This window comes from Equus przewalskii, chromosome 18, assembly GCF_037783145.1.
Source record: "Equus przewalskii isolate Varuska chromosome 18, EquPr2, whole genome shotgun sequence".
NCBI lineage: Eukaryota > Metazoa > Chordata > Mammalia > Perissodactyla > Equidae > Equus > Equus przewalskii.
The window spans coordinates 40,750,375-40,772,684 of record NC_091848.1 but is presented as its reverse complement, the minus strand read 5'-3'; the positions used below and the strand labels follow the sequence as shown (position 1 = coordinate 40,772,684).

Here is a 22,310-nt window from a genome sequence, read left to right as displayed (position 1 = left end):
TCAGCCCTGAGTTCTCTTTCAAGCCCTGTGCTCCTCTCCTCTCTCCCCTGCCCTCCAACCCCGTTTCTGTCCTGACTCTTCCTCCTGGAAATCCTTGTTCCTTCTAGAGCAGAAACTGACTTCAGGTTAGAATTTCCCTCCCTTATCCTCTCAGGATGCACCACTCTCCTTCCTTTCTTTATCCCCAAATTCAAACTCGTCTTCCCTGGGGACGCCGCCCTCCATCCTGGTGGTTCCCTCTAGGCTGTCTTCCGAGTGGCCCGTGCCACTCGGTCCCTGCTGGCCTCCTCTCCCTTCGCTTCTTGCCCTGCCAGATCTGCCCCTGTGGCAACACGCCCATAAGAGGGCACTCTTCTCTCCCTTTTCCTGCCGAAGATCAGGGCGGCCTCTTCAGCAGGGCCCACTTTTCTTAGGAGGATCCTGAGCAGCGGAGAAGTTAGTGAGTAGAGCGAGTTAGTCCAGGGTCAGTGGCAGGGTCCAGGCCCTCTTGACAATGAGAGCAGGACAACGCCCATTACATCTACGGCCCCAGGGAGCAAAAAGCAAAGTCCTCTGACCTCCAGGAGACTGTGGGACGGCTGGGTCCTGTTTGGTCACAATTAGTCATTCCCATGTCCTTCAAGGAGGACCTCCCTTCTCCCTAATTTAATAGCGGGGATGGGGCCCTCAGCAAATGAAGTCACTGTGTGTATATACACCAGCCTGGTAAGGCCACTGCTGCACGCACACAGGATGGAGCCTTCCGTAATTCCAACGATTTCTGAGGCAGCAGCACACCGTGGGGCCATCCTGAATGTGTAGCCCACCCCAAAGCTCTCCAAAGGGCCCTTGTGACGGAGCCAAAAAGTGGTATTTTTCAGGGCTTAGTAAAAGGCCCTGGCTGGTGCGAAACAAAAGAAAAAGCCTCCAACGTGAACAATGACTAAAATACAAACTGAGAACCACAGCATCTGCAAGAAACAGGCGGTGTCAGCCTCAGAGAACCCGCAGGTCTTTGTAAACACAGGGCCGTCTGCTTCTGAGAGCCTCTGCTCAGAAAGTCAAGGGTGTAGACAGAGGAAGCCTCCCAGCAACCAGTCAGACCCAGTGGACGGCCATCGCAACTCGAACACTTCTCTGATGTGCAAGGAAGGCCCAGCAGTCCTCCAGAGGGTGGGGGATAAGGTGCCTCTGGATGTGGTGGGAGTGGCAGCAAGGTTCCGTGGTCCCTGCTGCTATAACCAGCGCTGAGAGAGCAAGAACTGAGGGTCTCAGGGAACCACCTTCTGCCCAAGAACAGAGAGCTAGACCGAAGGAATCTCATGACACAGAGGGACTTGGAGACAAACTGCCTGGGAAAAATCTTGCACAGAAATGAAGGGGGTGTAATAAACGGTGCACCCGTTCAGAAACAAGTCTGGTGAACAATGTAGCACAATGCTGACCTCAGAACACAGGCTTTAGAGTTGGGCTGACCTGGTTTCAAATTCTGACTCCACCTCCTACTAGCTAAGCAATGCCACCTGATCACCCACCCAGAGAGGGGGCAGCGATGAGTGTGCTCGGCGCAGCAAGCCCCAGGCATGGAGAAACACTAAATTCATTAATTTATTCATTCATTTATCGATGACTCTTCCTTGCTGAGAATATATCCTGTCTTTAGTATTCAGCCCAAACACTGAGCTTTACAATGATGTTTGAAAAGCCCTCACTGAAGAAGTATTTTACTTTCACTGATACAAGAGGCAATCATTTCAACGCTCCACTGGCTAGACTTCACAGATCACAGCAAGGAGCAGGTGCCGCCCTCAGAGCAAACACAGCTGCAGTCAATGGAAACTGCACGTCTAATTGTCTTATGATATTCCCATGAAAGAGAGAGATGGCTGGTACCGACCAGTCACCTAGTCACTGTCATTTCCTGCCCACAGGGCACCGTTTTGTAAGCAGGACTGACATAAGAGTGGAGTAAGATCAGGACTGGGGGTGTCAGCTGGCACCCCCACCCACCCCAGTTCAGACCTATTTCTAACAAAATTCTAGTTCTGTTTCCATTATCTCTTGCCATGTAACAAACCTCCCCAAAACTTACTAGATTAAATCAACCACCATTTTATTTTCTGCCATGATTCTGTGGCAGTTCTGCTCCACGTGGCATTGGCTGGAGGCTTAACTGGGCTGAGACGGTCAAGAGAGCTTGCTCACATGACCGGAAGTTGGTGGGGACGGCTGGAAGGCTGTGGCAGCTGGGCCTCTCTTGTCTGTGTCATCTCAGGGCCCTCCCTCTTCACATGGCCTCTCTGCATGGTCCCTTTGGGTGGCCACTCCAGCAGCATAGCCAGACTTTCTCACATGATGGCTTAGGACTCCTCAAAGGGCAAAAGCAGAAGCTGCCAGGCCTTCTTACAGCTTACGCCCAGAACTGGCACAGTGTCACTTCCCCACATTCTATTGTTTAAAGCAAAGCCCAGACCATCCTAGATGCATCATGGAGGGGACTGCACAAGGGTGGGAATCCCAGGAGATGTGGCTGACTGGGGGCTATCTTTGGAACATAGCTGTCATGAGTTCTCTAACTGGGACTTCGTAAGGATATGAGAGACTGGCCTACGGAATGTCCCAGGGTCTGCTTATTAACAGCAAATTTAGGCAAAACCAAACAAAAGTTATACAAACACTATGGAGTGAGGGTCTGGCATTAATTCTAATACCTCCTCATGAGTTAAGGAATTGGGGATTAATCAGACACGTTTAAGTAAACGTCTCTCCTGTGTCCTCTTGGAGACATTTCTTTCACCTTCTTGGCGTATGCCATCCACCGAGCTTCTCCTGTTATTCAGGTTGTTACTGCATAATGATCACTTCCCTCCTAGGGAACGGCATTTACACTGTTTGCTATGGAAGAGACATCTCACTATCTCCGATTGTCCAAAGTTGATAATTTACGTGCAGACTCTCTGCCAACCATCTCCATAGCCTCAGATTCTACTATTCCTAATGGCTCCGGAACGAAGCTGAAACTTAAGGAAAGCAGTTCTCCTCCAGTGTGCACTCCGAAGTGATACCTTGCATAGGAAATTTTCCCTTCCTGTGATGCTCTTTGATTTTGGCACACTCTGTGTCTGTGAGTAGTTAGAGGGGTTTATAGCAGGCCCCGGATTTCTGCCAAAAAAGTGACTTCCAGCTTTCGTAGGACCTGAAAAATGACCCAACATGACAGGGTATCCGATGTATGGTAGATGCTCAAACATATGTTTGTTGAGTGAGATTATAAGTGTTATGATAATTGTTATGATGAATAAATGAGTTACCTTTCGCAAAGGACCTAGAACACTGTTTCAATAATTGTTAGTTACCAGTTTAGTACCTGCCCCATTCCTTATTCTTCAACTCAAAGTCTGCCCCCAAAATACTAATCCCAAACCTTAGATAATCCCAGCCTGAAATGCTGACACCATTTTTCTCAGTGTCTTTTTTTTTAAATGCTACTTATTTTTTTTTTGAAAGATTGGCACCTGAGCTAACAGCTGTTGCCAATCTTCCTTTTGTTTTTTTCCTTTTTTCTTCTTCTTCTCCCCCAAGCCCCCCAGTACATAGTTGTATATTCTAGTTGTAAGTGCCTTGGTTGTGCTATGTGGGACACCACCTCAGCGTGGCCTGATGAGCGGTGCCAAGTCTGCACCCAGGATCCGAACCAGTGCAACTCTGGGCTGCCGCAGCAGAGCACGCAAACTTAACCACCCCCTGTCAGTGTCTTTTAATGGGAACATTTAATATATTTAAATTTAATTATCATTATATGTGCTATTTCCACCTTCTTACCCAGTGCTTTCTATTTATCTCATTCTTTGAGTTTCTTTTAATCTCTCTAGTTGAATTTTTTCTTCTTCTCCCATTTTTTCCTCTCTATTAGCTTCTATTAGGTATGCATTCTATTTCTAGACTTTTAGAGGTTATCTTAGAAATTTTAACAAGTATACTTTACTTATCAAAATCGAGTTATTTATTATCTTTCCCTCCCTCAACGATACAGAACCTTAGAAAAGTTTCACTGTGATCCTCTGTCTTCTATGTTGTTGCAGATTTTAGTTATGTTTTGCTTTTTCTAACTCCCAGGACATTGATATTGTTGGTTTATACAGTCAATATTTGTTCAGATTTTATAGTCAATTTTTATTCATTTTGCAAATCTGCTTGGTCAATTTTGTGGTCTTTTGCTCTTATATCTTTAACGTTTTCTACTATTTATTTAAATAGATTCCATGTTTGATAATTCAGGGAGCCTTTGAATGTCTGGTTTTGTTCTAAGTTGTTTTTGCTGAGTCTTGCTCATGGTGCCACGTTGGTCCTGGCCTTGCGATTTCTGAGTTTTTGCTCATATTTCTTGAACACTACTTGTGCGACTCTTCGTGCCTTGGTGGAATGTGAGTTCCTCTAGAGAGGAGGATCAACATCTGCTTCTGTGGGTGTCTGGGAGCACCACCAACCCAAGATCCCTAAATCAAATTCTTGGTTTGAGGCTTTTGTGAACACTCAGTATACATTTTGTCTGCAAACCTATACGAGGTCATGATTATGATTTGAAAAATTAGGAGAGATTCCCATACACACCTGTTCGGTTCAAGTTCCCAGTCTGTCTGCAGTTTTCTGCGGGCCAGGGACAGGGCACAGATTAATTCCAATCCATCCTTAGCGGTGAAACTGTCAGCTCTCATCTGTCATGCTGTTGGAAACAGAAATTGGTGTGTTGAAATTTCTGTCAAAGTTTCATTTTGGTTTTAGAAAAAGCAACATCATCTGTGGTGTGGCGGTCCTCAGCAGTCAGTGCCCAGACAGACTTTTGGGAAAAGCAGTGAATAGGACAGTTCCCAATTTCTACTCTACTACTTGTCCTCGGTGTCCATTCTCAAGGTGAAATTTCCCTGGAGGGGCATCTTGAGGACAGCTCTATCAGTGGCTACGAGTTCTCTGATTATTCACTTAGGCCCCCGCTTGCCTGGGACATGGGCCATTTTCTCCCTGCATCGTGAGCCTCACTCCTGTCTATCTTTCTCCCCATCTGTTTGGTTACTCAGTTGAAACCCTCTCTCTGCCCAGCCTTTCCAGCTCTCTCTGGGAGCTTGGGCCACAACACACCTGAGGGCTGCCCCCCTGGGTTTCTTCAATCCCAGAAACCATCCTGAACAAGTGACCTGTCCCCTGGGCTGCTCCCCGTTCAGACTTTTGACCAGCTCATGGCCTCCTGATCTCAGTCCATTCAAGTATTACTGCCATGAGCCAACCCAGATAGCCTTTTCTTTTTCCTTCTTGTTTCTTCCTCTTACCTTTCTCCCTTCCATGTTCTTGTTCACATGTCTTATTCCAGAACCCTATTATTGTATATAAAATGTCGTGGTTACATCTCTTTTTAGAACAACTCCAAACCCACCCCCATTTCCTCCACGAGAGGCAGCTCTAGGGTCCACAGAGCCAAATGGGAGTGACACACAGAGAGGACTGCCCCTGCACATCCTGCCCAGCCCTCTCATTCCCTGTGGTTTTTTCACTTCTAGTGCAAGGGGCCCAGAAGCAAAGCTGGAGGTGAGACCTGAAGAGAGCTGGAACCATGCTGACCTTGTGCGCTGCAAAGAAGCAGACTCCACTCCTGGAAAGCCGGCCATCAATGCCCATGAGAGAGATGGGGGTCCCCAAATCTGCCGTGTATGTGGGGACAAGGCCACTGGTTATCACTTCAACGTCATGACATGTGAAGGATGCAAAGGCTTTTTCAGGTAGAGCTACCTCTCAACCTTTACCCACCTGCTCCCCTGACACCCTGGGTTCTGCCACTCCTGACGCACACATTTAACTAGGGTTCTGCCATTGGCCCACTGGGCACTGTCTCAGGGCCTCAGCTTGACCTCTCTCCCAGGTTCAGAGTGTGGGCTGATGGCCCATCCAAATGACTCTCAAGAGAGCCATTTACATCTCAGAGGCTCCTTCATCTTCTGTCTTCCTGCCTTACCCAGGAAAGGTCCCTTTGAATTAAGGTGCCCCTGTGTTTCTCTATGTGTTCTTGAACAAAATAGCAGATCAGTCAGTAAAAGAGCAAAGAATTTGAAAATCCAAAATGCAAGTGTTCAGATCAGTCTTCTGGAGTGGTTGTTGAGTAAAGAATGGAATAAAATAAATGAATACTGCTACAAAACAAGCTCACCTAGAAACAGACAAACAGAGAGGTCCAAAAAGGTAAGGACTAAAAGGTCCCAGCTCACAGCAAGACAGGTCCGGACAGAAGGCTCACGTCGTCCAGCTGAAGAGAGAGAAAAAACAAAGCTCGAGGCGAGGCTCAGACCAAGAGGAAGAGAAGCCCACCAGGAAATGAGGGGAGCAGAGAAAGGAAATGTGTGAGGAAGGCTCCCGGTCTGCCCTGTGGGAGGGCCAGCTATGAGAGAGCAGCGCTCACCTCTGGGACCCTCACGCATCTCGGTACAGCCAGCCTGGCTTGGCCTGTGCAGAGTTCTTCCCGGTGGCTGGACATTCAGATGGAAACAAACCCTAGAGCCACGGCCCACTCTGCAGTCCCACCGAAGATGGGCCTCCAGTCAGGCGGGTGCGGGCCAGAACCCACAGGAAGATGTCCACGGAGGGATTAGCCCAGGGATGGGCTGCAGCAGCTCAACGTCTCCCCAGAGTGAAGAAACTCCGGCCTCAGGGCGTATGTGGTCAAGCTTGAGCGGTTCTCAGGTGCCAAGGGAATGGCTGGGCCTAGGCCGGGTCCAAAGGTGCCCATGCTCCAGGGAGAAACGAACACCCGTGTTGGGTGGGTTCTAACAGACGCTCAACACAGCAGCCACGTCAGGCCGCGTTCAGCTGTAGCAATGCTCCACTCAAAGGGGTTTAACAATGAGGAAAACATGTTACTGCTCATTTCTAGAAGTCTGAAGGCTTCAGGGTTGGTGAGTTCAGCAGCTCGGATCTTTTCACTTTTCTCTGCTGCTGTCCTATGTGAGAGCTCTGCTCTCGGGCTGCTCCCCCTGGGGCAGCATCGTGCAGGGGCCACAGGCGGTAACCACGATGCTCAGCCGAGGGACAGAAAGGCCCATCTCATCCTCTCTCTAAGAGCAAGGAAACCTTCCCCAGAAGACCCTTCAGTTCACAGCGGCTGGAACTGGGCCCCAGCATACTCCTGAACTGGTCACTAGCAAGAGCACCAGACACAATCCTGAGCTGGGCATATGCCAACACGGCCACCCGGAGGAGAGCAGACATCCGAGCCAGATCTGGATTCTGCCGGCAGCGTCCGTGTAGACTGCCTTGGGGGGCAGAGTCCTCTGCTCGGCTGCCTCCACTCAGTGGCTGTCCTGGGACTCCCGGGGTGGGTGGGGAGCAGCGTGCTGTAGGGGTAAAAGCTGGCATTGTGGATCACAGACCTGAGTTCAGATTTCAGCTTGTCCTTCACCTGGAAGGACAGCCATCTGTCTTCTCCAAGACTCAGTTTCCTCCTCTGTCAGGCAGATGACCTGATGAATTCCACGGGGTGTGAGAAATGAATTTGCACAGCTCTGCACGATATCCAGCTGCGCATCTGATTCACAGCATGTCGTTCATAAGTGTGAGCTCCTCCCCCTTTCCCGTTCTGGGTGGACTCTGGAGGAGCATCAGCAGGCAGGAGGGGGAGGTGGTGGCGCCCGTGAAGAACACGCCCCCTGGGCTGGTCACTGGCCCTAGGCCTCAGGCCTCCGGGGTCAAGCTTGTGGTCACCATGAACACGGCTCAGCCTCCGGGTTCAGCCCCAGGGCCACTCTGCAGCCATGCCTGTCAGGTCCTCGTTTTCCACACTGTGGACCAGAACCAGAGGCCAGAGGCCAGAGCCCAAGAGGAATTGGTTTCTTTCTATTCAGCTGCGAAAAGGGGGCAAGGAAGTTAGGGCCACATTGACTGGGTCTTTTGCGGGAAGTTCAGGATGCCCTGGCTGTGGGGAGAGGGCGGTTGTGCTGGGGTCTCTAAGGCATTTACCCCGGTATCTCCCCACCCGGCCAGCTGTGCCGGGACCTGTGGCTGACGGGCCCACACACCCCCTGCTTCAGGCCTCTGAACTCCTTGGCTCCCGCAGATCAGTCAGGAGAATCCGCTTTTCGGACGGGTAGGCCGTTGTCCGGTGAGGTAGAGAGTTCCCCACAGTTTCCTGAGCCTCCGGCTGCCCCTGGCCCCCAGTCTAGACTGGGGGCTGGGCAAGGGCGGGCCTTCTGTCCCTACCCTCCTGGGGCCGGTTTCCTCTGGCTCCCTCCTCCAAGGAGGAGAAACCCAGGAAGAGGCCACCTGCACAGAAACATGGCCTCGTCCTCCTGGGGTGCCTGGTACTAAGGGCAAGGGGGTGAGGGGAGGGTCGGGGTAAGCTGGGCGGGGCTTGGCGCTGTTGCCCCCAGAAAGGGGCCCGGGGGGTGGCTTGTTGGAAGCGCAGTGGGAATGTGGCAGGAACCGCTTCCTCCTGCTCTCCCTCCTCCAGAGACTCCTGGGGGGGGGGCCCCGCCGATAGAAAGACCCCCGCACCTCTCCGATGAACCCCACCAGACTCAGAGGCAGAGGCAGGCCCCACAGAGGGCGCGGCTAGTGTCCTCGGGATGTGAGGCGGCCTGGAGAGGCCCCTGGGCCGACCTCTCGCTCTTTGTTCTCTCCCAGGAGGGCCATGAAACGCAACGCCCGCCTGAGGTGCCCCTTCCGGAAGGGCACCTGCGAGATCACTCGGAAGACCAGGCGACAGTGCCAGGCCTGCCGCCTGCGCAAGTGCCTGGAGAGCGGCATGAAGAAGGAGAGTGAGCAGCGGGCGGCCTGGGCGGCGTGGGCGCGCGGACCCTCGGCCTGACACGCGCGGCCGCCGAGTGGGCGTGGGCCGCGGGCGTGCATGTGAGCGCGTGTGCAGACCCGCACGGCAAGTGTGCACGTGCACGCTGCCCGCACCCCCGCGGCAGTCCTGGGGTTTGGGGAGGTGGAGGGGCCCTTAGTCTCTGCTCTGGGAGGTGTGCTTATCTCAGGCCAGGGTCGTGCCCCACTCTCCCCTCAGCGGCTCTTGAGGGATTCTTTTTGTCCCCTTCATCGTTGTTTTAACCAAATTGGGGAAGGTGAATTGGAGGGCGGGGAGCTGGAGACACGTAATGTGACATGACCCCCAACCTTCTAGTGGCTGGGGTCCGCTGCTGCCCCAGACCTGGTGTCCTCCAGAGGAACTGTTTGCAGATAGGCGACATAGAGTGCTCTCCTTCTACCTGTTGAGCTTTGGTGTAATTGTGCTCAGAGGTGACTCTGTGATTAAAGCTCGTGGAGAAAAGACTGGAAACTTCCAGTGCATATTTATCTCCATCAATCACAGAGTGACCTTACGTGATGGGCAGCCTCTTTCAGGGGCCGGGTTCCTGGGCATGCGGGCAGAGAGCCTGCTGCAGACCGGCAGAGAGTGAGGCCCTCCCCAGCCGTCCCTGCTCTCCCCTCCAAAGACCCCCACAGCTTTGCTCTACACACGCAAGTGGGCTCCAGAAATCCACAGAAGACCCGACAGCTCCAGGCTACATAGGCAGTGGCTAGAGTTGATATTTCCTTCTAAGCACTAGCCCCAGCTTCCGGGGTTTTGGAGACCCAGGGACCTTGGGGACTCTGAGGAGTCTTGTTGGTGTCTGATCTACCAGGAAGGAGTCATGTCAGGTGCATTTACTCAACGGCTATTGTGTACCAGGAGCTGGATTAGGCACTTGCCATGCAGTGTCTCATTGTAACAGCAGTGTGAGGTTAGCAGTCACTCCAGATAACCAGGAAGGAAACTGAAGGAGAGAGGTGAGCGAGCTTGTCAAGGTCACCGCTAGAGAGCAGCAAAGCTGTCCCTCAAACCCAGCACCTTTTGATTCTGAGGGCTGCACTCTGCCCACTGTCCCACAAAATTGTTACAAACCCCACAGCTGCGGGCAGCACACCAGCCGCACCTCATCCCTCTGTCCTCACCCCAGTGTTTCTCCAGAGGAGCCCACAGACCTCTCAAGTCTGGAAAAGGGCCGGTTCTTGTCACCAGCACCCTCCCTACTGTTGCCTGGAGGGGGTCAAGAAGTGGCCAAGCTCCTGGCAGGTGCCTGAGCCTGGTCTGGCTGTCCCTGCAGTGATCATGTCCGACGCGGCCGTGGAGCAGAGGCGGGCCTTGATCAGGAGGAAGAAGAGGGAACGGATTGGGACTCAGCCCCCTGGAGCCAAGGGTCTGACCGAAGAGCAGCGGATGATGATCAGGGAGCTGATGGATGCTCAGAAGAAAACCTTTGACATCACCTTCTCCCATTTCAAGAATTTCCGGGTATGAGGCATTGGAGCTGGCTCAGCTAGTGTGCTGGCTCCTCAGAAGGCCAGTCTCATTCCCAGGGGTTCCCACAGAGTGTTCCCTGGACCAGCAGCAGCAGCACCTGGGAACTTGCTACAAATGCAGATTCTCAGATCGCCCCACACCTCCTGAATCAGAAACTTGGGGTGGGGCCCAGCATTCTGTGTTGTGACAAGACCTCCAGGTGATTCTGACACACTCAGGTTTGAGAATCTCTGCTCTCTCCTTCCACAGCAGGTAGAAATTGAGTCTGAGCAATAAAGGGAGGGAAAGCGGAGGTGCCCCAGGGTGGCTGGCATTCAGGCCTTTGTGATGATAGGGTCAGGACCTGCAGGGGGTGGACTTGTGTGAACTGGTTTTACTGACCCAAGAATAGTTAGTGATCTCAGCAACATTAGCCATGTACGACCCAGTGCCTCCTCCTCCTATGCTCACCAGCATCTCGGGTGGCCTGCCCAGCTCAGCGAACTAGTTAGCCCAGACACCCCAGAAGTCTGTTCTTTCCATCTGTAGCTCCCAGATCCTTCTCTCTGAGTCTCCTGAGCCCAAGGTCAGTGATGTTTGGGACACAGTGATGGTGGAGGCCCCCCTCATCTTCCATTAGGGCAAGGAGAAAACCCATCTCTGACCAGGCAGGGATGTGCCAGACCATTAATTCATAGATCCAGAAAGTGCACCACCTGATGGGAGAAGACCAGAGAGAAGAAACAAGTGCTCTGTGTTTGTGTGTTTGCACACACATGTGCACATGCATCTGTAATCGTGCATTCTCTCAGGCTGCAGCTGTGGCTGTGTGTACCTGTCTGGGGCCTGTGTGAGATCGTGTTTGGGAGAATACATGCTGTCTCTCTCTCTTCTCTCCACCTCCCGTCTCGTGTCCCAGCTGCCCGAGGTGCTTAGCAGTGGCTGTGAGATTCCAGAGTCTTTGCAGGCTCCATCACGGGAAGAGGCTGCCAGGTGGAGCCAGATCAGGAAAGACCTGTGTTCCGTGAAACTCTCTCTGCAGCTGCGGGGGGAGGATGGCAGCATCTGGAACTACAAACCCCCAGCCGAAGGCAGTGGGAAAGAGATCTTTTCCCTGCTGCCCCACATAGCTGACTTGTCCACCTACATGTTCAAAGGCATCATCAACTTTGCGAAAGTCATCTCCCACTTCAGGTAGGACACGGGGGCTGGGTGGATGGGTGCGGAAAGGAGCAGGAAATGGCCAGCAGGTTCAAAGGGTCTGGGGTAGATTCCTCTGAGTCTGGGGGATGTTGGTGATGAAAGACCCTCCTTTATCTGTGTCCCCTGGGGTACCTGGCACTGCTGGGAAATGGAGCCCTCATGGTACAGCTCATTCCCTTTGTGATTGTGGGCCTGCCACTTAACCTCATTGTGTCTCAGCCTCCCCCTCTGCTGTCTGGGAGCTAATAAGGCCTACCTTGCAGGCTGCCATATGAAATAAGAAAACATCTGAGGAGCATCCAGCACATACATGGTGGACATTCAGATAGGAATTCCCTTCCCTATTTCCTCCCAAAAGGGCAGGAATCACAAGTTGACAGTTCCAGAGCAGGAAGGAGTTGGAAGGAAAGGGAAGGAAGTCTAGAGGGAGAAGAGGAGACAGGCAGGGGCAGACGCTTGGGCTCTGGCAGTCTGCTGCCAAGAGAAGGCTGGGAAGGCCATGAGGAGGATGGCTGGTCCTGAGAACCAAAGGCTGGGCACTCCCTAAAGCTGGGCATGGAGTCAACAACCTGGGCAACTGGTCATCAAGAAGCCCTGGAACCTCCCGGTGTGGCACCAGCACAACCTCGTGAGATGTGGTCTGTCAGGGCTGGAGGTGGTACTGGGCTTGTCTTTCCTGGGGTCAGCCACCTGGTTTTGCTGGGCCTGCTCAGGTGGAGCCAAATCACACACACAAGGAGCCCCTGATTCCATCGGCAGGCAGAGGGCAGGTCATATTGCAGGAGCCCACAGTTTCCGCTGTGCCCTATGGGTGACACACAGGACTTATTTAATGGGGAGAGGAGGCGACAGGCTGGCGCAGGGTCAGATTGTGGCAGATTAGGTCAAGGGAGTAGGGAGAGAGGCCTACTTACACATGTGGATCTTTGCGGATCCCCACTGACATCTGATGACCCACAATTTAACACCAGGATGGGAGGTCACTTGCTGTTCTTTGTGACCACAGTTTTGAGCACAACCACCCCAGGAGGCAGGCGTTTTTATCACCTCCATGCTACAGATAGGAAACTGAGCTCGACCATGGTTAAGGAACTTGCACAGGGGTGCAGCTGATCAGAGAGGCCGGCTTTGGAAGCACAGAGGACAGAGCTGAGAGCCAGCCACCTGCCAGGTCCTGAGCTAGGTGCTGGGGAGACCCAGAAGGAGATCAGCTTCATGACGCTAGTTGCTCAGTATTATGGCTCTAAAAGGAGGATGGGGTGTGAGGAAAACAAGGGACCAAATTCCCCAGAAGACCAAAGCTGGGCACAGGGCCTTGTCAAGAGCCAGGCAAGAACCACCTCCCTCCCGGGTTCCTTCATTGGGAAGTTGGGGCCCCTCTCAGGTTGGGAGGGGTGTCAATCTAACCATGAATATCAGAGACAGCCACGGTGGCTAGGCCTGCGTTCAGTGCTGGGAGTGGGGCTCAAGGCATGCAGGCTGCCTGGAGAGAAACAGTAGAAACATTGAGTCCAAATAGATAGCAGGAAGCAAATACCCCCACTGCATGGAACTCGTGCCAAAGGAGTGGCACCTGCAGGACAACACTGCATTCTGGAGAGACGTCTAGGAGCCACAGAGACAGCTTGGCCTGAAGGACTAGCAGGATTTCCTTAAGTGAAGTCAAAGGGTCAATCATTCCAAGTGGGCAACCGAGGCAGAAAGTACAAGGCCAGGGACCAGAAGCCAAGGTCAGCGGCTGTGCAGGGAGTTGGAGGAGATGGGGCCAGGCTGTAAGGACCCTGGACACCAAGCTACGTTGGCAGTGGAGAGTTCCAGAAGGTAGCAGGAGACTGGAGGAAGGTGGAAGGGAGGAGTCATGTGCTTGGCTGGATTGTCAGGGGGAGAGATCGGAGGCAATCTGAAAGCAACTGCAGAATCCTCAGGGGTGGGAGCCCATCCTCCTCTCCCCGACCTCCCCTGACTTCTGGACCCTGGGAATGGGGGCTGGCCTGTGGCAGCTTCTCAGGAAGCTGGCCTCCCCTCCTGTCCTCACTGCAGGGACTTGCCCATCGAGGACCAGATCTCCCTGCTGAAGGGGGCTACCTTTGAGCTGTGCCAACTGAGATGCAACACGGTGTTCAATGCAGAGACTGGGACCTGGGAGTGTGGTCGGCTGTCCTACTGCCTGGAAGACCCTGCAGGTGCCTGTCTGCCCCGGTAGAGGGAGGGGAACACACCGTGGAGGGCGGGGAGGAGCCATGCCAGGAATATGCTGGTCCTGGGATTGCAGGGCAGAAGATTGGGTGATGGGAAAACAGACGTTAGTGAGGGAAGTCTGGGTCTTTGGTCAGATCCTAAGAAATTTGCCCCTCCATCCTATCCTACTCACAGGGGGCATCCAGCAGCTTCTCCTGGAGCCGCTGCTGAAATTCCACTACATGCTGAAGAAGCTGCAGCTGCACAAGGAGGAGTATGTGCTAATGCAGGCCATCTCCCTCTTCTCCCCAGGTGATGACCCCACCTGTCCTGTCTGGCCTCCCCACCACCCCCAGGCTTGCTCACGCCGCCTCAGCTTTAGCTTCAGGAGGCAGCAGTCCCTCCTCTGCCCCCCAGGGAAGGTCCCAACCGACAGCCTTGCCCCCCGACTGACTGCATAGCTGGGATGGGGACTCTGACGGGTTTCTCCTCGGGCCAGTGGGGTGATGCACAGCCTTCCTAGTGCTCCCTCAGTTCCCTGCCTGGGCGTCTCCGGCTCTGGACGGTGGTTGGCTGGTGATTTGCCCTTTCTCGGTTAGACCGAGCTTGTCTTTGCCCCCATGGCCTTGCTGGCACCACACTGCCTTCGCTTCCCCACTAGATCGCCCAGGTGTGGTGCAGCGCAGGGTGGTGGACCAGCTGCAGGAGCAATTCGCTGTCACCTTGAAGGTCTACATCGAATGCAATCGGCCCCAGCCAGCCCACCGGTGAGCAGCAAACCGGGACGGTGTGAGGGGGCTCCCCCTGGCAGCCCTGCCCTCCAGGCCCCCGCTTGTTCTGGGCCTCTTGGGGAGAGCAGACTAGAGCCGCTCCTGGGGCAGCCTCTGATGATCAGGACTTTGGGGCCCTGTGCTGTGACCTCCCCTGAGGCCTCCTGCCCAGTCAGCTAAGCTCCAGCCCAACAATGGAGAAACGTAAGGAGGCCCAGAGGCCATGCCCAGCTGATGGGGCACTGCTCCCTGAGGCACAGCTCCCATCTGCCCAGAGCCTCCCACACTCTTGTCATCAAGGGGTGGGAACAGCCAGGTGCTCTCCTGAGGCTCCTACAGGCTCTTCTAGCCATAGCCAGCAATAACCATAATGATGACAAAGATAACAATACGATGATAATAGTAAATCAATCTATTAACAGCTACCATTTATTGAGAAGTGCCAGCCCTGGTGCCAAGCAGTTTACATGTGTTATCACCTTTAATCTTGAAAACAGCCTCACGAAGTAGGTGCCAACACCACCCCACAAGGGACAGGAGGCTCAGGGTGACTGCCCATGGTTCCACAGCCAGACAAGCGGAAGCTGGAGGTGGAACAGGTGGCCCAAGACGGCAGTCCACACTCTACGGCTGCTAGCCACCTCCCAGGGGCAAACACAGCAAATGGGACTGGCAACTCTTTAGTTTGGGCACAACCCAAAGGGGAAGGCTACTCAGGATGTGGCCAGACAGGGGCTTCCACCCCTTCACCGGGCCTCACAGTCCTCGTGACCTGGTGCCCATAGGCCCCAGCCATGACATGTGAAGGCCAGCACTGGGTATGCTTGTGTGAACTTAAACCTCTAGTCTTTACTTGGCGTGTTCTTTTGAGTTCAGCATCCTGGGATGCTGGGGGTGGCCGTGGCTTGATTTTCTCAGTCCTCCCCTGTATGGAGCTAGGAGGCATCATGGGGAAACTGAGGCACAAGATGTGTCTCAGACACTAGATCTCGGGCTATATCTAGGAAGGGACTGCAGCCTGCAGCCCCTGCCCCTACAACTACTCCACTTGGTCCTCACCCCAGCCATTAACCTGGGCAGAGAGTTCCCCTCAAATTGACCTGTGCACTCAGTGCCTGCAATACCTGGATTTTCCCCCGGAAGTCTGTATACGAGAGCATGAGGTGCGAGCAAGGAGTGCAGGTCCACACCTCAAGTCCCCCAGGCTGTTCTGCTCTTCTCGTCCGCAGGCTGAAAGAGAAGCTTAAGGAATTCAACCGAGCCTTGTCTCTTGGCTGACCTGAGATTAAAACCTCCAAACTTGTTCCAAACTTGTGCAACTTCAGAGCGGTCCCAGGGTTAGTGGGTCAGGGCAAGGGTGGCTGCACCCCCAACCATTCCTCTGGCTGGCCTGCAGGTTCCTGTTTCTGAAGATCATGGCTATACTCACCGAGCTTCGCAGCATCAACGCCGAGCACACCCAGCGGCTGCTGCGCATCCAGGACATACACCCCTTTGCTACCCCCCTCATGCGGGAGTTGTTCAACATCACAGATGGCTGAGCAGCGGCCCCTGGGCTAGCCCCCATGGGGGCAGCCAGAGCCAGAGCCCTTGGAGCCGCCACTCCTGGGGCTAGAAAGATGGACTCCACTGAGAGCCTACAGTGCCCGACAGGTCCTGCCTCTCCAGGGAACACACAATGACAGCTCTGAGGATGCTGGCTAGTATTCATCAGGAGGGAACATGGGTCCTCTCAGCCCCCAGCTCAGTCTGTGGAGAATGAAGCCATTGACCCTTAAATGGAGAGTGCACTGGCCTATAGGTCAGGCCCATTGAGAGGCAAGGCCACCCTTCCCTTAGAAGGCCCAGTGGTCTGGGGATCTAGTGTTATGGTGGGAGAGGGGAAAGGGTGACTGGGGGTGGGCCATCGAGGGTCTGTGCCCATACCCGAGTTCATTAGCTTCTTGGGTGTTTTCACTGCTACCTCTAGCACCCTTGTCTCCCACTTCTCACTCATTCCCAACCCACAGCCTCCTGTCCTGAGCTGCTCTGAGTTCCAGGCCTGTGTCCATCAGCAGATGCATTAGTGACTGTGGGAGTATTCTCGAGAGAAGCCAGAAGCCTGCACCAAATGTCAGAAGCTGCTCAGGACTTCCCTATCTTTTTATTCTTCCCTCCTCCTGACACCTCATTCTGTCTCTACATCCAAACATGCTATTAAGCACCAAACAATAAGCAACCTGCTGTGGGGTAACGCTCACTCAGAAATGGATCCTGACTTTCAAGTTTATGGTTCAGTAAAGAAAACAAAGCAGAAACACACGTAACTTTGATCAAAAGAAGTGATGTGGCGTAAGCAGCATAAAGGATGTCTTTGTGTGGATGCTGAGCTACGCTGGGGTTGTGTGTGCACTCAGGACCCAAGAGAGGGATCCCTGGAACCTGTGCCCAAGGCAGGGAGGGCACTAGCTGGCTGTGTGCACGTGTGTGTGTCTGCTCCACATCTGAGCTGGGGTGTGGGTTGCTCCCGAAGCTGGAACCCTGGGGTGCTCGCTGTGACAGGCTACGTTGCCAGGCAGTTAATAAATGCGCTGGATATGTGTGCACTGTATGTTTCCATTTACACATCTATTTGCAAAGTTAAAGAGGATGAAAGTGTCTGTTTTATTTATAGCCATTTTGAGTAAAATTTTTTTGCATTTTTCATAAACTACGTTTTAACTAATTTTACATAAAGCATTCCACACCTAAGAACTAGGCTTATCAAATCCTAAGTTTAATGTCAAATCAAGGTAAGAGGACTTACAGAATTAACTTTGGGTAGAGATTTAAACCTTTTTTCTTCTTTTTTTGCCTTCTTTTCTGGGGAAGAAAGAAATGTGGGGGTGGAGAAATAGAAATATATATTATGTATATAATATATATATATATATTTCACTACTTATTTTACTATTGCCCTTTACACATCTGCAGACTCTTCGTGTAAGAACATAAAAATGCATTATTTAACTTGGTTTGCTCATAAAATGATGGTTCTACCTAAAAATTTAAAGTATGTGCATAATTTAAAATGTACTAACAATTAATTTTAAATATCTCATTTCGTTGCAAATGAAGCTACAAGTTAACTGAATTTTAAGGAACAGATACTCATTCAGCTTTTACTATTTTACAGGAAGCAGGCCAAACTTTGAGAACTTAAGAAATCACTGACACTATAAATCAAAGCCAGCAAACATATTCCTTGCCACCCTCCAGATTTCCCAGCCTCTTCTGCATCAAGGAGATTCAGAACACACTCATTTTTAGAAAAGAAACTGAGGGAAAAAAGAGCTCCTCTCTCCAAATACAATGACTACAGCTTTCGCCCCCAGGAATTTTGTCTAATTATACTCGTTTGGAAATATGTTTCATTCAACTGTATTCGTAAGTCAGATGCATCTCTCCGTCCCCGTTGAAATAATTTTGAGTGTGCCATTCATTCAAGAGCCTGAAGTGGTTGTTAAATGTCGGCTACAGTAAGGTGAGGTCAAGGAGGGATTAAGACTGGAGGTAAACTCCCAGCTCCCAGTATGGATTTTAAAAATACCTGGGCAGTTCTATAAACATTGAATTGGTAGGTACGTATGATTTAATATTTATAAATACTAAGTGTAGTCGAAATGTAGTTAAGATTCAAGCTTAGATGCACCAGAGCTCACACAGGATACTCCTTTCAGCAGTTCTGTGGATCTTGAGTTTATAGGACTAGGAGCCAGACTAACTTTCCTACTCTCAAATATTTGGATTTCCTCAGTACTCCCTTCCCTGAGCTTTTCAGCATGGAGAACTAGGGGTCAGTCTCCGGGCATCCTCGTAGCCACCATTCTTTTTCTAGCTCTTGCCTCGGTCAGGTGAGGATGGAGTCAGTCTCCAAAGCTCAGGAGAAAAGACTAAGTGAGTGACTGCTGGCCTCTGGCTCTCCCATTAGTCAGAGCCACCCAGCAGCCAATCTCTACGTGGCCCAGACTCTAAGGATCTAATTAAAGCCTTGACATCAACAAGTCTTCTTGTGGGAAGGCGCAGGGTGGCCTCTCCTTTCTGGAGAAAAGATGATGTAAAGAGAAACATAGATCTGAGTGACCATCCCTTCCCGGCTTCTGGCAACGTGTGGGCCTGAGCATGCCACCTTCCACATTAGCTTCAGTTTCTCCCTGGACTCTTTCCTTTTCATACCCACAGCTCTCCTAAATCTGAAGGTGCCAGGTGGCGGGTGAAGTATTCCTACACCCGAGAAATGGGTGACCCACCCCATCACTCTGGCTCACTTCCTTTTGCATGAACGAGATTTGCAACCTAATCTCTCCCTTTCCCAACTGTCATCTGTCTAGAACATCTTCTGAAATGACATCTCTATCACTGCTCTCCACAAACGGGATCTCAAAGGACTGGTTGGTCACAACTTTTTGGAAGACCTAATAAATTAGAAACGCAGTCTTTCAGGATTTTAAGTTAAAAGGCTATCTTGCCGGACATTTAACACACTGTGTTAAGTGAATCTCAAACACACACTTCAATACCTTCAGGAGGCCCATCCCAAAGTAACGTTTTACATGTTTGTCCTGAAACCCCCCAACCTGCACCTCCCCACACACTGGTAAAAGTATCTATTTTACAAATATTAGTGGCATTAGCCAACCCCCCCAGCACAATAAGTAAGTAAATAAAGAGAAGACTAGACTTTATCCAATATAAATTTGTTTTTATTGAAGCAGCAGTCACATGACTTTATATCTAGCCTTTAGATTAGGCCTGACAGAGTGAGCCAGCCCTAAAAAAAAGATGTTTCTTTTTGCACTAAGAGACATAACATGTTTACATACATCATCCAGGATTGGAAATGAGCAGACTCAAACACATGTGTCGGTTACCTGGGAGGTACAGCCCCACTGTCTGTGGTGTTCATATATTTTACAGATACTCCCAAAGACCATTACTAATGGGATGAAAGTTAAAAGAAAACACAGCTACACCAAACCGTGAACACAGTAATCAAAGACAGCAGCTTACACACGTTTAAAAAACTTGTCCCTTTTAGGGATTTTCTCTCTTCAAAGCAGTGTCTGCAAAGCTTCCTCTACAGCAAATCCAAAGGTTTCCAAGATGGAAGCTGCACCTCTTGGGGCTATACAATGGAATAAGATCATTGGAAAGAAGAACTAGTGTTTGTATCTTGATTTTTATAACAAAGATTCATGTTTCTCTAACTGGAGGAACGGAGATGGTGATGTGACTACATATTGCAATGACAAAATAGGCAGGGTGAAGAAAAGAGGGTTGGGTACTGAAAGAAAGACCACACACTTGTGAATTTTAATTTCATTTCCAGGCTAACCTACTTTTTATTTAATGCAAATTACAGTACCAGTTAACTATTTCCAAACCAAGTCACATAGAACGAAATGTATTTACAAGGGAATGGGGAAGGGGAAAAAAAACATTGAGCATACTTTTCACAAAAAAGTTTATATTTAAAATGAAAAAAAAAAATCAGTCACAGAGGCATTCAAGTAGTAATAATGTTATACAGATTTTTGCTTTTCCTTTATATCAAGACAGATTTGCACAAGTGTTTGCAATAGTTTGTATACAACCCACAGTCCTTTATATATATATATATATATATATATAATAAATTTTGTTTTTTAGATTTGCTTTTAAGATGGAAGTGGTCACGCTAATTGGTATGTGTACAGGCCCAAGTGATCCATCGGCAACACATTAGAAATGCAAATTTTACAGGCAAGCACATTTTCATACATCTATCTGTATCTGCCTGTAGACAGATATATAAGAAAAAAAACTTAAAAATTAACACAAGGAAGTCTACTTTGTCAAGCTAACCCCTTATGTACTGGTTGTCATTTTGCTTTTATTGCAGAGGTGCAAAACGGAGCAACAAACTTGAACAAAAGTCATAACCCTTGTGAAAATAATCCAAACCCCAGGGATTACTTTCAAAGCCTCTCAAACGTAGAACTTAGTCTGGGACTCTACTGTGCTTCTAGTTGTCTCTCTCATTTTCAGTGGCTCAGGATTCTACCCGAAAAGACAGATTTTCTTGTAAAGCACGCTTAGTTTATTCTTCTATATAAGGAGAAAGTGTTCGGCTCTGTGATTAGAGGATCACTAACATGAACAAGAGGAGTCAGATACCATCTTGATTTAAAATAAAGAAAAATCCCCAGACCCCTGGGGATCTGGCATTGGCCAAACTTCCTTTGGAAGATTCCAAAGTTAAATCCTTTAAAAAGGCAAGGGGAAAAAAAAAATGAAATGCCAGTGTCTTTATATCCACAGGGATAGAGAATACAATAGTCCTCTCAGAAACCTTTGCATTGGTGCAGACAAGATGACTGGTTAGGCAGGCTTTGTTAAAACACAAACCAAGAATATGTGTCTAAAAATTAGGAGGACTTAAAAAAATGACAGAACATGTCACTGGAAAGAAGGTGCAGTCTTCTGCCTTGCTGGAATGAACACACGATGTTTCAAAAATAGCAACCTTTGGTTTGGTAAAGTTTTTCTCTTCTACTCAAGACATCTTATATGGAGTACTTGGAGGCAAAACAAATCATCTTGACTTTTTTTTCAAAAAAAGGCCTTCATGATGGGCACACAGTAAGAATTACACTGATTTTTAAAAAAAGAAATTAAAAAATAATGACATTTCATTGAATGGGGTGGAGGTGGTGGGAGGGAGGGAGGGGCTGAAACCACAGTCCTCTACGGGCCCGGCACGCTCCGGGCAGTAACCGCACTAGAGCATTTTAGACCACTGACGTATCAAAACCTGATACTATTACAAAATTCTGATTTATAAAAACCAGTTCTCTCTCTCTCTCTCATTTGGGAGGGAAATAGCTGAGGAGGAGAGAGAGAGCATGGAAGGTTCCCGCAATCTGCTGTTTGTAAGACCCACGGGTTAGAGTTTGGGGAAGAGACGAGTAAAATCTAATCTATTCGCTATCCTTCAGCTCTAGGGCTCCCTGGCACTACTCTAAGTCCCTGGATGAACTAAGTGTGAAATGAAACCGGTCACTGCTACTGATGAGGAAACAAACGTTCAGAATCAGAACAAAGGCAGGGCTTGAATGAAACGAGATTGTGAACGTGGTTCCCCCTTTCCGCTTCTGAGCATGGCATCACTGAAACTTAACTGTGGAAGGGGCAGAGACACTGTGTTGGGAGTGAGCTATTATTTCAAGGGGAAACGGGGGGGGGGGGGGGGGACAGGGAGACATGGATAGAGGAAGCAATTAAAATTTAAAAATGAAAACAAAAACAAAAAAAACAAACACATGGCAGTGAAGGCACTCCAAACTATATAGATACACTATACATTGCTAGAGTTATTGTTACAATAATACAGGCCGGTACCTACTGTACAGAGTTAAAACTATATGGCTTTAAAAAGCTCGTCTACATTTTGTCTGATTATTAAACAGAATCACTGCCCTGAACAGTAACTTTTTGCTCATTAATAACAGTTCCTGGGTCCACATATTTACATACAAAACAATAAAACTTAAATTTAAAAACATTGAAAGAAAATATAATGTACAAGCTTGAATTTGGTGAGGAGCTTTTTATTATTATTATTATTATTATTATTTACAAAAAGATATTCAGAGACCTGGATCTCACTTGTATAAAAGAGTTCTGTGATCCTGACATGATCTTTGAGAAAGAAAAACCACGCACCTCAGCCCTCACACACAAATAAGAGAAAAAGCATTTGACTTTTCTCTCTTCTCTTACTCCATTTATACAGGGCAAGGGGGGAGTGTTTCCTAAAACAAGCACAGATTTTTATGGACTCCAGCAAGTATACCAAGTCCGGAGTAGCGTCTGTGTCCAAA

The 22,310-nt window shown here is 50.0% G+C and overlaps 1 protein-coding gene across 5 annotated transcripts in view; it reads left to right on the top strand.

The window, feature by feature from the left end:
* Nucleotides 1-17,890, top strand: part of NR1I2 (nuclear receptor subfamily 1 group I member 2) — a 30,545-nt gene extending 12,655 nt beyond the window's left edge. The window contains exons 2-9 of one of the 5 annotated variants that reach the window (XM_070583833.1): nt 5,532-5,750; nt 8,641-8,774; nt 10,104-10,291; nt 11,199-11,473; nt 13,523-13,665; nt 13,856-13,972; nt 14,322-14,427; nt 17,585-17,890. In XM_070583833.1, coding sequence (XP_070439934.1) covers nt 5,719-5,750; nt 8,641-8,774; nt 10,104-10,291; nt 11,199-11,473; nt 13,523-13,665; nt 13,856-13,972; nt 14,322-14,427; nt 17,585-17,603 — 1,014 coding nt within the window. In that variant the 5' untranslated portion in view covers nt 5,532-5,718 and the 3' untranslated portion in view covers nt 17,604-17,890. Of the gene's footprint in view, nt 1-5,531; nt 5,751-8,640; nt 8,866-10,103; nt 10,292-11,198; nt 11,474-13,522; nt 13,666-13,855; nt 13,973-14,321; nt 14,428-15,659; nt 17,021-17,584 lie in introns of those variants that run through there. The other 4 variants (XM_070583831.1, XM_008514641.2, XM_070583832.1 and 1 more) reach the window with 4 other exon arrangements.
* Nucleotides 17,891-22,310: the final 4,420 nt, after the last annotated feature.